The sequence below is a fragment of the Rhopalosiphum padi genome, chromosome 4, assembly GCF_020882245.1.
Source record: "Rhopalosiphum padi isolate XX-2018 chromosome 4, ASM2088224v1, whole genome shotgun sequence".
In the NCBI taxonomy this organism is placed as follows: domain Eukaryota; kingdom Metazoa; phylum Arthropoda; class Insecta; order Hemiptera; family Aphididae; genus Rhopalosiphum; species Rhopalosiphum padi.
The window spans coordinates 52,961,817-52,977,667 of record NC_083600.1 but is presented as its reverse complement, the minus strand read 5'-3'; the positions used below and the strand labels follow the sequence as shown (position 1 = coordinate 52,977,667).

The 15,851-nt window shown below is 27.6% G+C and overlaps 1 protein-coding gene across 1 annotated transcript in view; it reads right to left on the bottom strand.

The window, feature by feature from the left end:
* The window catches only part of LOC132929580 (atrial natriuretic peptide-converting enzyme-like), a 91,511-nt gene continuing 75,660 nt past the window's right edge, over positions 1 to 15,851 (bottom strand). Inside the window, 9 exon segments of the mRNA XM_060995030.1 lie at positions 1 to 3,698; positions 3,700 to 3,777; positions 5,899 to 6,047; positions 11,836 to 11,959; positions 12,676 to 12,841; positions 12,950 to 13,136; positions 14,201 to 14,370; positions 14,946 to 15,090; positions 15,254 to 15,349. Of these exon segments, the coding sequence (XP_060851013.1) occupies positions 3,576 to 3,698; positions 3,700 to 3,777; positions 5,899 to 6,047; positions 11,836 to 11,959; positions 12,676 to 12,841; positions 12,950 to 13,136; positions 14,201 to 14,370; positions 14,946 to 15,090; positions 15,254 to 15,349 (1,238 nt within the window). The 3' untranslated portion in view covers positions 1 to 3,575.

Below are 15,851 nucleotides of genomic sequence, written 5' to 3'. Positions count from 1 at the left end.
TCAAGCTTTATAGTTTTCTTTACTAAACAATTCGTTGCTTATTCTAGTTTACACAAATATACGTTATTATATTTAACTTAATTTTTTCTTAATATACTAATTTCCTTTTCCATAACATTTATTTATATATCTATCTACTTTAAGTCATTAGGGTATAATATACGGTAACATCGTTAAAACTATAATTCATAGAATTTCTTTTCAAAATACAACCAAAAAAGTAAAATGCACACACAAGAAATAAAGAAACAGAAAAAAATTCAATAATAAAAATAACTTTGTTTTGCCATTCGTCTTGTTGGTAACAATTTAAGATTAATATATTTTTTTACGTATAAAATTATATATTTAATTCTTCACACAATTACAATATTATAATAAGTACTATACCTAATAAATTTTATTAAATTATAATAATAACACTCGGGATGAGTATGAAAATGTTCAATAATGTGACGAATTTTTAATAATTGTTTCTAACATTGTATATGCGTCAGGTCGATGTATGGACATTTATAATATAATACAATTCGCTTAATTTATACCTTATACAATATATCGTTTAATGTAATCTAAAATATTATATTATATGATAGATCACATAAAATGGTTCAAACCGCACACAATATTATTGGAACAAAAACAAGATATTTTTGAAAAATTATTCAGAACATTCTCATACCTCACCCCATAATTATAGTTCAATATTTTTGGTAACTATGAAATTTCCTATCACTTACATAAAATTGCATCCATTTTAGCGTACATTTGTTATGTATATAAATATTTGTTTTGGTACAAAATCAATATAACACGACACTAGTAGTCAAAAATAACAATTTGGTACATTATTAATTTGCCATTCTGATAATCACATTTTTTTTTTTACAAAGTTTTTAAGTCCCATGCCATGGTTCATTAGCATTGAAAACTACTGTCCATCAGGACATCCATAATAGAAAAATAAGTATTTATATTTTCCAATCATCAAAACATTTATCATAAAATATATCAATATTCGTCAATCATATTCCAAACGCCTCATAAACAATGTACATAGAAAATATCAATAAACGCCCTTAAGATTTCATTATATAATATAATATTATACTATTGTACGTTGTACAACCACAGTAATGATCGTATACGATTTCTAAGCTACAATAGAACAGAAACTTCCATAGTTGCACGTAAGTATTAATAATTATATCTAATTTATATAGTATATTGTCATATGTCAAACATGTTTTTATTTTTACAATATTTACGTGTATTTTACTGCTTAATATGTTTGCTTATCATATCATAATCTTGTTTATATTTATTTCAACTATTTGAAAACTAATCACATTTAAAGCTTGAGCTAAAGTAATAGTAGTTTTTCACAAATTGTAATACTTATCCAACTAATTTACAAGTGGCATATTACACAAGAATGGCTATAATAAGCCTAGCATATAGAATTAACTTTTACATTGATCAATATCAAACTTCAAAATATTGTGCTAATTGAGTTCAACTGATTGAATAGTTTCTGTTATTTTATCAGAAAATATATTCACCAAAAATGATCTAACTCTAATCGTTTTAAATGGAAATTACTTTAGGAGGTTTCCTGCGTTGTTATCTTTGTATTTGGAAAGTTCATTAGTAATAATCTATGTAATTTAATATATTTAATATGATATAAAATATATCAAATCAATGTAATTCTTTTTTTTCTTTTTTTAGTTGTACCTATTTATTTTTACAAAAATAGCTGACTGGCCAATATTATATCTTTCTACACACAACTATTTCTTAGCCTATTTTTGTTATTAATATTAATACAATTTTATAAGTGTTCCTTAAATTTAATACATATACAAAAAAAATCTCACTTTTTGTCTTGGATTAATATAAAATATTATATTTATTGTTTTAAATACCGTTGCCATGAAGATTACAATGCGCTCCGAGTAGGACTTTCGCATAAGATTGTTTATCGCTTTACGTTTTTGCCACACGACAACTTGAAGTTTATTACAATAACAATAATATTCTAAACAATGTGTGTGTGTGTGTGTGTGTGTGTGTGTGTGTGTGTGTGTGTGTGTGTGTGTGTGTGTGTGTGTGTGTGTGTGTGTGTGTGTGTGTGTGTGTGTGTGTGTGTGTGTCTGTGTGTGTCTGTGTGTGTGTGTGTGTCTGTGTGTGTCTGTGTGTGTCTGTGTGTTTTTGTCTGAATATGTTCATCAATGAGCAATTTTGATTTTTTTTTTTTTTTTAATTCAACGTTATATGGAAGTTGTGGCTAATGACACAATAACAGTTATATCTGGTATGTGAATAGAAAATTAATAGTTTTGCCGAAAATTGCAAGCTAACGTTTTATAGGTAATAATATTATAGTTAAGATTTTCGGTAAAAAAAATAAATTAAACTCTTTGCGATCATAATAAATTACCTAATATAATATGTGACTATTTTCTACTCATTTCATATTTCGAGCGTATTGTATTATAATTATATCGTTTAATAAAATAAAACGAGTGGCACTTCTAATAGTAAATCTAAATAAAACAAAATTATTACCCATTTGGATAGATGTGAGTAGATTAGGTCATAATTATAAATATTTTGGTTTTCAAGAAATCGGACAGTATTTGGGTATAACTACACGATATTATATTTACCGTTAATTTTAATAAAAGTTCCAAGCGAAATAAAATTATAAGATAAATCAGGAGTTATATTCTTGGACGGATAACTATGATTGTACGTGCCATATTGTTTAAACGTATACAGTGTTGTACACTTCCTATAAAAGTTTTAGTTTTAAGTAATTTGTCGGATATTTAAACTAATATGATGTACCGACAGTGATGATACGTGCGGAAATATCGTATCAACGAATGTTTCGTGCTACATGGGTATTAGCAGCGCAAATCACAAAGTTCAAATATTATAAGCTCCGTTAATGTTAATGAGAAAATGTACCGTTTGAAAAATGTCGAAATTATGTTTTCGTGTATCATATTCAGCTATCGACCGCCATAGTTTACAGTATGAAACTATCGTATCGCACTCAAAAAACAACGCAAACATTTCGAATATACCTTAAAATTTTTGAATGTATAGGCACTTATAGTTTCAAGAAGAATTTATTTTAAATATTAGACTAAATACCTACAGCGTTTGAATTGTATAGAAACGGAATAAATATGATATAAATCACGAGGTTTTCGCAACGCCTTACAAAATATATAAATCGTTTATCATATTACGGCAGACATCATACATATCATTATGAAAATTTTAAAAGATAATGTTGTTATTACACATTTTTCAATCGAACCGATCGACTGATCAAAATCACAAAAGGTCGTTGTAAAACATAATATTGAAATCTGTATCAATGTACTGTACTGTTTTTCGTTAATATTTTATTTGCCATTAAGGGAAACCCAAAGACGACAACCACTGCAGATAACAATGCGGAAAATTGTAGCTTGAAGTGTAGGTTTGGTGATAAGGGACATAGGATGTGACGACGAACGGATGAATATCGATCGCGCTATACTCGCAAAAAATCACGTTCAATACTCGTCGTCTGCCGACGAAAACAGCTGGTCGGTACGTATGTTATTTTTGATCCATTCCGTGTACATGGGCACGTTGACGTACACACCAGGCAGGCTGGGTGTCGCGCACTCCACGCCCCCAGCTGACGATGCCACCCACGAACCACCGGTCTCTATATCCTTCCATCGGACACAGTAGTGGACCTCCCGAGTCGCCCTGTTGAGAAATCACATGTATACTATACATCCGTTGCCATTCCACTTATTTTGTGCACGACTACGGTCGACATATCAATATTATACTAGTAATCAATCTATATCCTTTGTATAGACACACAGTTAGGCACGATAATCGAATCGAGCGCGAGGAACGGTATATTGGTCATTACTCATCAGTAATAATTGCGTTCTTTGAGTGTTACGATCTATATTATATACTTGTTATTACTCATTCAGCTCATTTTAACACTCGACAACCATTACGATCTTACAATTTTTATGTTTTTTTCAGTGTAATTTAGTCATAAGATCGTCATATGGTTACTATAATGGGTATATTGTATAGTATACAATGTATACTATTATAGGAAAACAAGTACAAATTGATAGGTAAATTTCTAAAAGAAATATTTATATCAGTCATAATTCAAATTGTTTTGGTAATTAATTCGTAAACTGTATACATTAGGATAAAAACCTAATGTATAGACAGAGTGTTGAATAGATTAGATTATAACTTATCAAATTTAATTTCTACCTTAATGCGGCAATAGTCAAAATTGTAGAAGCATGATAACAGGAAAAAAAACAATAGAAATCATATTTATATATTATAATATACTGTTTTATACAGTGCCTACTTGTAGCATTTACATAAATAATCATTTAAATCTGTGTAATAATTGTAGTTTCTTAATATTTGCATACCTACACTATAACAGTCTGTAAATATGGCTTAGATCTCAATCGGGGAATGCATAATATATGGCAATTAATTTTATCGAACAACACTTATTATTTCAAAATATATTTTTACATAATTTCCAGTTGAAATAAACAATATTTTTACTTTTTTGAATGACAAGATACGTTTTTAAACTCATATTCTGAAATATAATATTTTTCGGGGTATTTCTATGCATACAAAATCTAAATTCGGACTTATAATTAATGAATTATAACTTAAAAACAGTTATAACCACTTGAAGTTTTGATGAGCGAAGTAGAATGGCACGGGAATACTCCACAAAATGATTGTCCACTAAAAATCCGCTTGTCGACACTTTAAATACCTTAAAGTTTGAAGTTATAAGTTATAACTCATATAATACTCTTCCAAATTTAGATTTCTATATATCAAAATAATCAAAAAAATATTTTGCTTTAGAATAATAATATAATATATTTATTAATTAAAATCAATAAATAAATATATAACATCTCAATGGGTGAAAAAACTGTATATAAGTGAAAAATAACATTATAGTTAATAGAGTAACAAAGGTATCAAATACTAATTATAAATACAAGTTTTTAGCATAGAACAACAATAGAAAAAAAATTAATTAAAATTATGAATTTGATTGCATATTATTTACAAATGACACACCAGGAGCAGGACCAGACCATTAGTAAAATAATTATTTTTTTGAAAAGTTATAGCTGCAAAAGATGGATTAATTCTGAAATTAAAGAAGAGTACTCTAAGGTCAATTTTTGCAATAATTCAGGATATTCAATACCTTCAAGATTGAAGAGAAATCAATTACTAACCATCTAGTTTTTAGTGACTTTAAACCCAAAAAGTTAACAATCTAATCAGTATTATCATAATTCTATGGTATTATGATAAAGTATTTTAGTTTTATATACAAGAAAAACGTAGAAAAATATTTTGGTTTTTTTCCAATATAATATGTTGTAGTTTAAAAAAGTAAAAAACTTAAAAAATATAAGAATACAAATATAATTTTTTAATAAAATGTTGTTTTATTTCACCAGGAAATTATGTTGAAAAAATATTTTCAAAAACGTTAGAAACGTTAAAATGATGAGTGTTGTTTGATAAAATAAGTATCCAGTATTATTTTCTATGTACCTAACGTACGTTGCATACATATTATTGTAATAACTTCATGTACTCTAGTTATTCGAATAAATTGTGTAAAAAAACTAAGTCCTGACAATCGCCGACAAACCAGAATAGTGTTTCGTAGTACGTGGTACAGACAATAAAAATAATAACTCGAAAAATGTTCCAATTATAAATAAATAAGTTTTCGCCTTTTCAGTGAATCCGATAGAACAACTATGTTTTCCACTGTTTAACGATAATCACCTGACATGCATCTTTGCCACCCTGCTCGTACCCGGCGCATATCATCCCCTCCGTAATGTTAACGTCCTTCTGTTTTAGCCACGTGTTACACAAATCTCTATCCAGTACGGGAACTTGAACTTCATTTACTGTCGGTTCATAATCGGCTCCTATGAAAAATAAAAATAATTATTTATTATTGAAATATATCACACAAATCAGGTCTTTAGCGTTTTACAGAAAGAAAACGTTTCTATATTATACTTGAGTACTACAAAAAATAATTATTAACTATACTATGCGAGTATGCGGCACAATTAAAAACGAAACATAAATCAATTATTTGTTCCATAATTCGGAATTCTTCATAAAATTGTTGATGTGCACTAGTGAACTATATGTATATATATATCAGGGGTGGATCCAGAAATTCATCAAGGAGAAAGGGTGTAATTAAAATATATCCATCAGATACTATTCATACCTATTTAATAACATACTTACTAATATAAAAATTAATTACTTATTATTTACTTATTAATATTCACTAATTAGAATTTATTCTTACAAACTAGTATCAATGACAACATTTTTATACTTTTATAAATTTATAAAATTTAAATATAATAAGCTCAAGAAGGGGGTATTTACCCTTTTACCCCTTCCTTGGATCCGCCACTGATATATATATATATATATGTATATATATGTTTTGATTTTAATGAATACTTATAGGTACCAATGCACCATTTGTCCATTTATACATTCTGAACATTATAAACGAGGTTTGGCGGTGAAGCGGAGTGTCTATTATATATTTATATGTTCCCTATGTTTGTAAATTTGTAATACTAGCTCAAATATTCTATATAAATTTGACTTTCTAAAAAAAGTAAATTCCCCTCATCCCATGGTACCTCACTTTACAATTATTTTGAGATGAAAAATAGACGATTATATATTTATTGTTTTTATTTTATTTTCGTGTTTATGAACTACACTAGAAATAGTAGATACCTACTGCTGGCGTAGAAGAAAATCAAAGAAAGGAAATTTAATTTGACTAGAAATAACGAGAGTAATTTTATTTTGAGATCGTAGTTTTCTTAGTAAAAAGTAAAGGTGGTGTAAAGTGTTGGTCTGCTTCAAACATTTTACACTTATTATATATTTAAATCATAAGTCAACATTCTTGATTTTACTGTATAAAAATGTATTTATAATACAATACGATGAAATACTAAAGAAAAAAGAAATAATAATTTAGGTCAACACTCAACAATGTACAGTATAAACACTGAAACACTACAACGCTTTAAATTGCATTTATTATATTGTAAAAAACTATGGAGCGAGTATTACATTGCAGAACAATAACTTGTCAAATTAACTTTTTGTAAGCTTATTCGATTGTTTGATAAAATAAAAAAAGATAATTATTGTTACGTGTGTTATATCTATTAATACATACTTCATTATTAACATATTATGAAAATTAATTATTTCATAATATATAGTATACCTATTATATGAATGGTATATTTCTATACTATAAAAAGGAAAATCAGTTAATAAAAATACAAATAAAAAGGTGACTGTATAATTATATTGTATTCAGCATGTAAAATAACTTTAAAATATAGTTTAGTAGTTTACAGAAGGTTATTTTTAAATATTCTATTATAGTTAAAATGGATTTTTGAAACGAATTTTTGGTGAATAAATGTTACCTATGTAAACCTATAAATTCTAAGACTATAAATATTACAAAAAAAAAAAATGGTTTAAAAGCATTACTTTTCAACAATATAATATAGTAGTTTTAACTATTTTTTTAGTAAAAACTTTTTTTTTAATAAAATAAATTATTATTTAACAAGTATATTTAGAACTAAAACAAATAACTAATATTTGTTAAAACTATAATCGATAAGTAAATTAATGAATACAGTTTTTAAAAAACAAAGATTTTTCACAAAAATAAATGAGTTCAAATATCACTCTGAAAAACTTGTTTTACACTCGTTTTTTAATATAATTTAAGCCTCAAAACAGATGACACATGTTTGAAATGAAAAATACATGTTTATTTTACCAGTCCCATACCCTATCTCCTTTGTAAATATAATAATGTTGTGTGTGTATAAGTTTTCAGGAATTTGAAATTGTTATATTTTTTCTTTAAACTTTCCAACTTAACGATGGAAAAACAATGTAATATTTAAGTATACGAAAACTAAAATCACTCTATCTAGAGACTCCCTAGTTTGTGTTTCGTAAAAAAAAAAAAGAAACATGATAAATAGATTTTTATCAAGCTTGTTTTACACTATTATCCGTTTTATCTAATAGCGTTGAAGAGTTTCATGTTGTTTTGTTATTTTAAAAGTAAATTATATCCATACAAATTATTATAATACAAATTTAGGTAACTACTCTTTACTATAATTCTTTGCTAAAAGTTATTTTAATATATTCAGTTAGGTTTAAATCTACCTCGTTAAACAAATGTCGAAAGAGAGAATCTAACTCCACTACATTCTAGATTTTCCGCTATATTTAATATTTATATCCCGTCAAATTTTAATAATAAATATTATTAATACTACTTTGTAAGCTTTGATACCGTTTTTAAATTTTAAAATACAATTAAAATTGGTTTATATACTCGTAATATGACGTACACTGGTGAATAGAACGGAAAAATATACTTGAATTTACATATACCAATCGATAATAGAAGTAATTTATTTAAGAATAATAACAAGGAAAATAGGTACATACGCACAAAACTCGAATGCTAAAATAAAGTTACAAATTAGTGAATGTTAATACAATTTTAAATAAGTAGTTATGATTTTCTATGAATTGTATTTTTTTTTATTTTAAATTGTGCTGGTTTATTGACTTAGATTAAAATTAAATATCATCATTACACCGTATACTAAATTAAAATACTGGCTTACTAAATTCGAATAACCTAACAACTCACAGGTATGATAAGATAGGTATAAGTATAATATTTAGACTTCAATTACGCCTTGAATGGTACAGTTTACTTAATAATATTTAGGTACTACCCAAAAGTAACCATCAGACTATGTCGTAATTACATATCATCTCAAATAAATGAATAGTGTTTTGGTTGATCGAGAAATGAACAGTACCTAATCTAAAAATAACTCAGTTATTTTTCAAGTAGATTGGATCAGCAAAATCAAAATAAATATGTTTAGTGTTGAAAATATATTTCCTGTTCTATGAAAATGTTAGGAAACATAATTTCTAGAGTGCTATACATAAAAAGTTAAAGTAAAAAGTAATGTTTATTAGAGAAATAATTGTTGTAATAAAGTTATTCTAATTAAAATAATTCGATATTTTTATAAACCACTAAAAATTCAACAAGATGGGTGTTTTATTAAATGGAAAATTTTTATTTTAAAGCTATAAATGTAAATTTTGCGTTAATTAGATAATATTTATATCGTAACCTAGCGCATAGAATATGATTAAAAAAATTAGAATATGTACTATGATAGTATACTCTCAATATACTGCATAAAATTAATATTCTGTTGATCACTTTTTTTAAAAATGAAAGAAAGTGTGGTTTTGGAGTAATATAAGTATGTGCAGTTTTTAAGCATTACAACCAGGATAAAAAAACTAATTTTTTTTTAATTTGATGATTTATATTTTATATCATTGCTTTCGAATTTATTATCACAGCATATTCAACCCTTTATTAGGTTATTAAACCGGATTTAGTCTAAGTATGGTTTTTCGATTATTATGAATTATATTTAAGTAGTTTTTGGATTGCAATAAATTTTTATTTACACGATGAATAGTCTACAAATGTAATAGTTTATAATTGTGTTGCAAATTATTTTGTTTACTAAATTGTATATTAGGTACTATGTTACATTATATAATGGTAATAAACGTGACTTTATTCTTGTTTTTATTAAGAAACGAAAACTTTTATAGTCTGTTGTATTCTATTTTAGTAACCATTTTATGGTTTCTTTTTTATTATATTTTACTAAATAAATATTATATTTAAACATTATTACTCCGTTGAACAATAATAACTTTTAGTATCGAAACACATTTATTTATAACAAAAAATAAATAATATATTCTTTGAAATCGTAGCCTTGTAAAGTCTATTCTCATATTTTAAAACGAAAACATTATGATATACACACGTTTATGAAACGCACTAAAATTCTGGTTCATTTATACCAGAAAACTAAACGTTTAATCTCGGAAACAAAAAAACTCGAAAATATACGTGTGCATAAATAATATATTGTACGGCAATAATCTGAATTCCATCGGTAAAAGTTAAATTTATGATCCGTAATTTATGAAAACACGTGATTTTTAGTACTACGGAAATTTTGGAACGTGTGCTCCGGTAGGTCAAGGGGGCGATGGTGGCAGAGTGCGGTTTTACTATAACTATATTCGTGCGTGGCTGAAAAAAAAAAACCGAGTAAAAATTTATTGATCTGCCACCGAACAATAGCCGTTGGTCCCAAAACTTTCAAACATGCAGTTGAAAAGATAAAAGGCATAACCCGACGCGACGTTTAAATTCGAGTGCAGGTGAAAGGGAATGAATAATCCGTCATTGACAACCTCATCGCGGAAGAGTTTTTTTATACATTTAAATCGTCGAATCGCGTTAAACCATAAATTAGATTTGATTCTATTCTAATCCAATCTTTTATATACAATAAATCGGTATAAAAAATTCTATGGTGGGTATGTAATAAATCACCAGCAACAAACACTTATTATACCATGATAGTATATTGAATGAAAAGTCTGACCACGCGCTGTTATAATAATAAAATATTAATCATTTAAATTGTATGATAATAATATAATATGAACTATACCTATAATACGTATAGCTACGAATAAACTGACATTATAGTCACTTTAATTTCATGGTATAAATTTCAAATTTAAATTTTGATTTTTGGTTTTTTATTCGTCAGAGTTCATAGTTTACCGTGTATTTTATTCATAATTTACGTTCATAGTTCAATTTTTAGATGCCAAAATATATACTATAATAGAAAACTTTGATAGATTTAAGATAAAAATACAAACATTCAGTTCATTCTTAAGTTATTTATGCTGTTAAGTTGTCCTCAAAACCATATGAATTTAATCTAAATGATAAAGTTATAACACTTAAAAAAAAAAAGAAGTGAAATGATATATATTTTTGTTCTAGTATTTATATACTATTTGTGACTACCTATTTAGTTTTAGTTTTTTTTTTAATATATGCAGTAAATTTTAAAATTTAATTTTATATAAGTACATTATTCCGTCATTGGTTTTCGATAAATATATAAATTACTTGTTTATATTCAAATCAAATTTAAAATACGTCTAGAGAAAATATTTCAAACAATAAATAATACTTATTAATTTTATACTCAAAAATATTCGATATTAGCTAACAACTTTTTTCGTCAACTATCTAGCTAGAACCACCATATTTAACTCCCTAAACGCTGACAGTACAAAAGACTAACAATATTGATTTGTCGATATTGAAAATACTTACAAAGTTACAAAGTAGGTATTTTATTTTAATAGAAAATAAAAATTAATATTTTGTACTTAATTTTTGACTGGCCAAAATGTGCTTATTTATAATTTATAATGCATACGAATTACATGTTTCGAGTAAATAATGTATTTTTTCCGTAACAACTATTGTAGTATTGAGTATACGTGCATATTATTGTATACATAATAATAATATACACTATTATCGAAATAATGTAAGTGTGTTATGTTATGTTATTAATTAATATAAAAGTAAATAATTTATACTGCACAATAAAGCAAATTTATGACGATGAGTTTAAATTGTTAATATGATCATACTAATACTATTTCGTATAGGAAACCTATTGGTCTTACCTTCGAGACCATTGCGTCTGCCCCATCCGATGACTGTACAGCTGATATTTGCTTTCAAAACCATATTTGGCGGTGGTAAGCACACCGGAAGTAAAAACTCGTGGAACGTTAACTTTTCGCTGAGCTGAAAAGAAAAACGTTTGTCTGACCGTTAGATTATTGAATAACATACCTATTTTACTGACGAATCGTGAACCTATACTAACATGTCGGCCATCTAACGACAATATTTCATTAATATGTCTCTACACAACTTTAAGATAATGTATGGCTGTCTCATAGAAGTCTCATTCACGCTGCAGTGTTTGTCCTCGTACATTCGCATTCACTCACCCACTCAGCCATCACTAGTCACCCACTTGATATTATATTCCTCTAAACACCTTGATACTTATAGATTAATTAACTCTATAAATTGACTATACCAATTTTTTTAAAATACGTTACTATAAACGACTTAAACTACTAAATAAACAACAATTAAATAAAATATACATTTTACTGTCGTATTATTATATAGTATATGATAACAATGTGATTATAATAAATCTAAGGATATTCATTCCCAAATTGTATTTAAAAAATATTATATAAAGCTGTTATCGATGGTGACAAATACGATGAAACAGTGCATTTTTTATATAAAAAAAAATATTATCGATACACGCGTTGCAAAATGGTCGTTTTTACGGCCTACTCTTGACTGCGGGGTAATATTTTACCAACTAATATGATATTGTTTATGGTCGATACAATTGTCGGCGCAGTTCACTCGATGAAAACGATAATATATAATATTACATTACCACAATATAATACGAACATAGGCAGGTTAGGTACCTTGAAAAGTGCGATATCATGATCGTGCTGAACGGGCCCGTTGTTGTACTTTTCATGTCTGATAATTTTTTCCACTTTCACTTTTCTCCCAAAAAACGAATGAGAATGTCTCCTCGTCATGCCCAGCTGTATGGTCCACTCTGAAAGGTCACCCAAGATTTTCCTCCTGAAAATGCACACAAACCGATTACCACACCGTGATTTTATTATCTGTATCGTCATCGTTTTCATTACGAGCAAAATATCGTCATATTTAATTTCATAATTTTTTTACCCTCCAGTGCAGTGAGCTGCCGTTAGAACCCACTGTTCGGATATCAACACTCCGGCACAGTAGAATATTTCATCCGGACCGCCGAGGATCGCGGCCAAAAACGGCCAGTCGCCAGGCAGTGATGGTCTGCCGCCCACAATCCTCGTCTTGCGGAATATGGTTTGCGGTCTCCGCCTTACACCGCACTCTGTGATATTATACAATTACAAATTGACGAGGCGTTGGTTCTTTTTATCGGGAATAAAAAAGCTGATTGGAATATTGTCAGTAGTGAATTTGAAAATGCATATGGGAGGGGGAGTTTTTAAACATCAATGTTACTATAATATGGTTAATCTTGCGTGATATAATATTATTTAAACCAAAAATATGAAAAAATTCAGTTTTATACAACATGAAAAAAATAAAATATCAACCCGCTTTTACAATTTTTCCAAAACCACCATATCTTTACCGCTGTCCTGGAATTAAATATACGATTGATTGCTCTTAAAATTCAATTTAAATTATATAAAAGCAACATGAAATAGAAATAGATTTGAAGTATATAGGTATAACAGTACACAACGTGATTCATAACACTCTTTTTCCTTTAATAATATTGATGTTTTTCAAATTCTGATTTTGAAATTTTGAAATCTACTTAAGTATATAGATTATTTTAATGTTCTTGGATTTTGTTATACCAGTTAAATAATGTTCTGCGAAGATATAAACTTCTTTGTTTTTTAACAAAAACTTCCCTTTTATATTATTAATTTTTAATCAGATGAGTTTTTAAATTTTTTGACCGATCTAAAATCTAGATATAATTTCAATCAAGTAATTTCTAAGTTTTCAAACGTTATATACTAAAGATAATAATTTTCATATCTTGATTATAGTCTTACATAGCATATAAAAGAGATAAAATACTTGGACTAATGTAGGTACATTATACTCGCGGTTATTTTCTAGAGAATAAAATTGTAAATAATTAATGGTCTTTAAGTAGGTATTTACAAATTCAGAAAATCAAAATTTAGGTATTAACTAAGGAAACCGGGATTGAGCATACTTGATGAATCACACTAATACAGTATATAGTATATACCTATCTAATAAGTAATATCCCCTTTGGTATTATTATTTACTATATTGTTATATTTTTATCCACCTTCTATAATAATGTAGCAATACTATATTTTATATAATTTATATTTTGTCATGCAATCTATAAATTTAAACCTAATTAAAAATTCAAAAACTTACCAAAATTAGAGCACAAGAGACTTATAGACGGATACAAAAACGTATCCGGACAGTATCGGATTTCCCTGTACACAGTCATTTTGTTTTCGTCGTAGTACTCTTTTGATTGGTTGTACTTAACGGAGGCCAAAAGCTTGTTGTTTTCGCCGAGCATGCTTCTAGAAGATAGTCTGTAATTTATAATATAATTGACGATGCAAATAACGAGTTGTTTATTCGAATCAGGAATATCGCTATCGCAAGGGCTATTTGTGCGATAAACCGGGCCAAATATATTATATGTTATACAAATGCATAATATGATAATAATTTATACTATAAACATATTATGCACACTGCATATAGATGTTATAAATTATCATAATGATATGAAACTTTTACTTAGCATTTCAACTCTAATTATTTCTATACTTAAAATAGTTCACTAAAAAATATTGTAATTTTATTATATGTTATTATTATCATTTAAATCACAACCCACACTACATTTGTCAGTAATCAGACAATTACCAGACAAAAAAGAAATGAATCAACCTTTGCAAGATAAAATACCCAAAAATCGTATATTTTTACTTTTTATCGTAATTATATTATTGTAGAGCAATATGAAATCAATTGATTATATATATATTATATAATATATTATTAATTTATTTTAGTGGACATGTTGAGATTGTATGCGATTTATATACTCGATATACAATCCGTAATTGGAGGGAGGGGTGGTAAATTATATAGATATTACTTGTATCCAAGTATGTTGCAAATTATGGTGGCCGACAGTTCTGAATCCCAGCTCTGAATGCACGCGGGTCGCCAAGATGTCGTGTTCGGCGAATAAAGCTCCAACATCCCTTCGCCGATTACTCCCATCTCGCCACTAAGTCGCACTGTACACACACATTGAGCACATAAATATACACACGAAAACTCGGTTTTCTCGTTTTTGTGACATTTCAAAATATTATGCACACGCGTGTGTACGTGCGTGCGTGTGCTTATGTGTTTTCTTTCCTCCCGGGACAGGGAATATTATTTAAAATAATAATTTACCGCAATTCCGTTCGTCTTGTCCCCATTCACAGTCGAATACGCCGTTGCAAATGTGCTCTACAGCTATACATTTCCCAGCGCCACAAAATAATTGATCTACAAAAAACATGAATGTTGAAAATTAGTTAGGTTTATAGTACTTTAGTTAAAATATGAGTTTTTTTTCTTTCAAATTTTCACACGTTTAATATGACAAATCATTCATTCTAAGGCCAACATATATAATCGACGATGCCACAACATTTCAGCATTTAAAACGTAATGTGCTATAGTTTAAATGATTTGTGTTTTCATAATACAAAAACGTAAAATCAAGTTTGCACAAAAAGCCAAGAATGGTATTATGTATAAACCATAATATATTAGTTACATAATACGTGACAGTCTTGTTTATTGGCAATGTTTTGTACTGTTTTGTATTTGAGGTTAATAATTAGTGAATTTATCGCAAATTAAAAAGGTATTTATATATACCACGTTTAACCATTGACATCTCCTGTAAGAAATTACACGTGCTGATAAACAGTGTTTTTAATTTTTATGACTATTAAACTCAACAACATGATTATAATAGCAAGTACTTTGTAAATGCTAATTT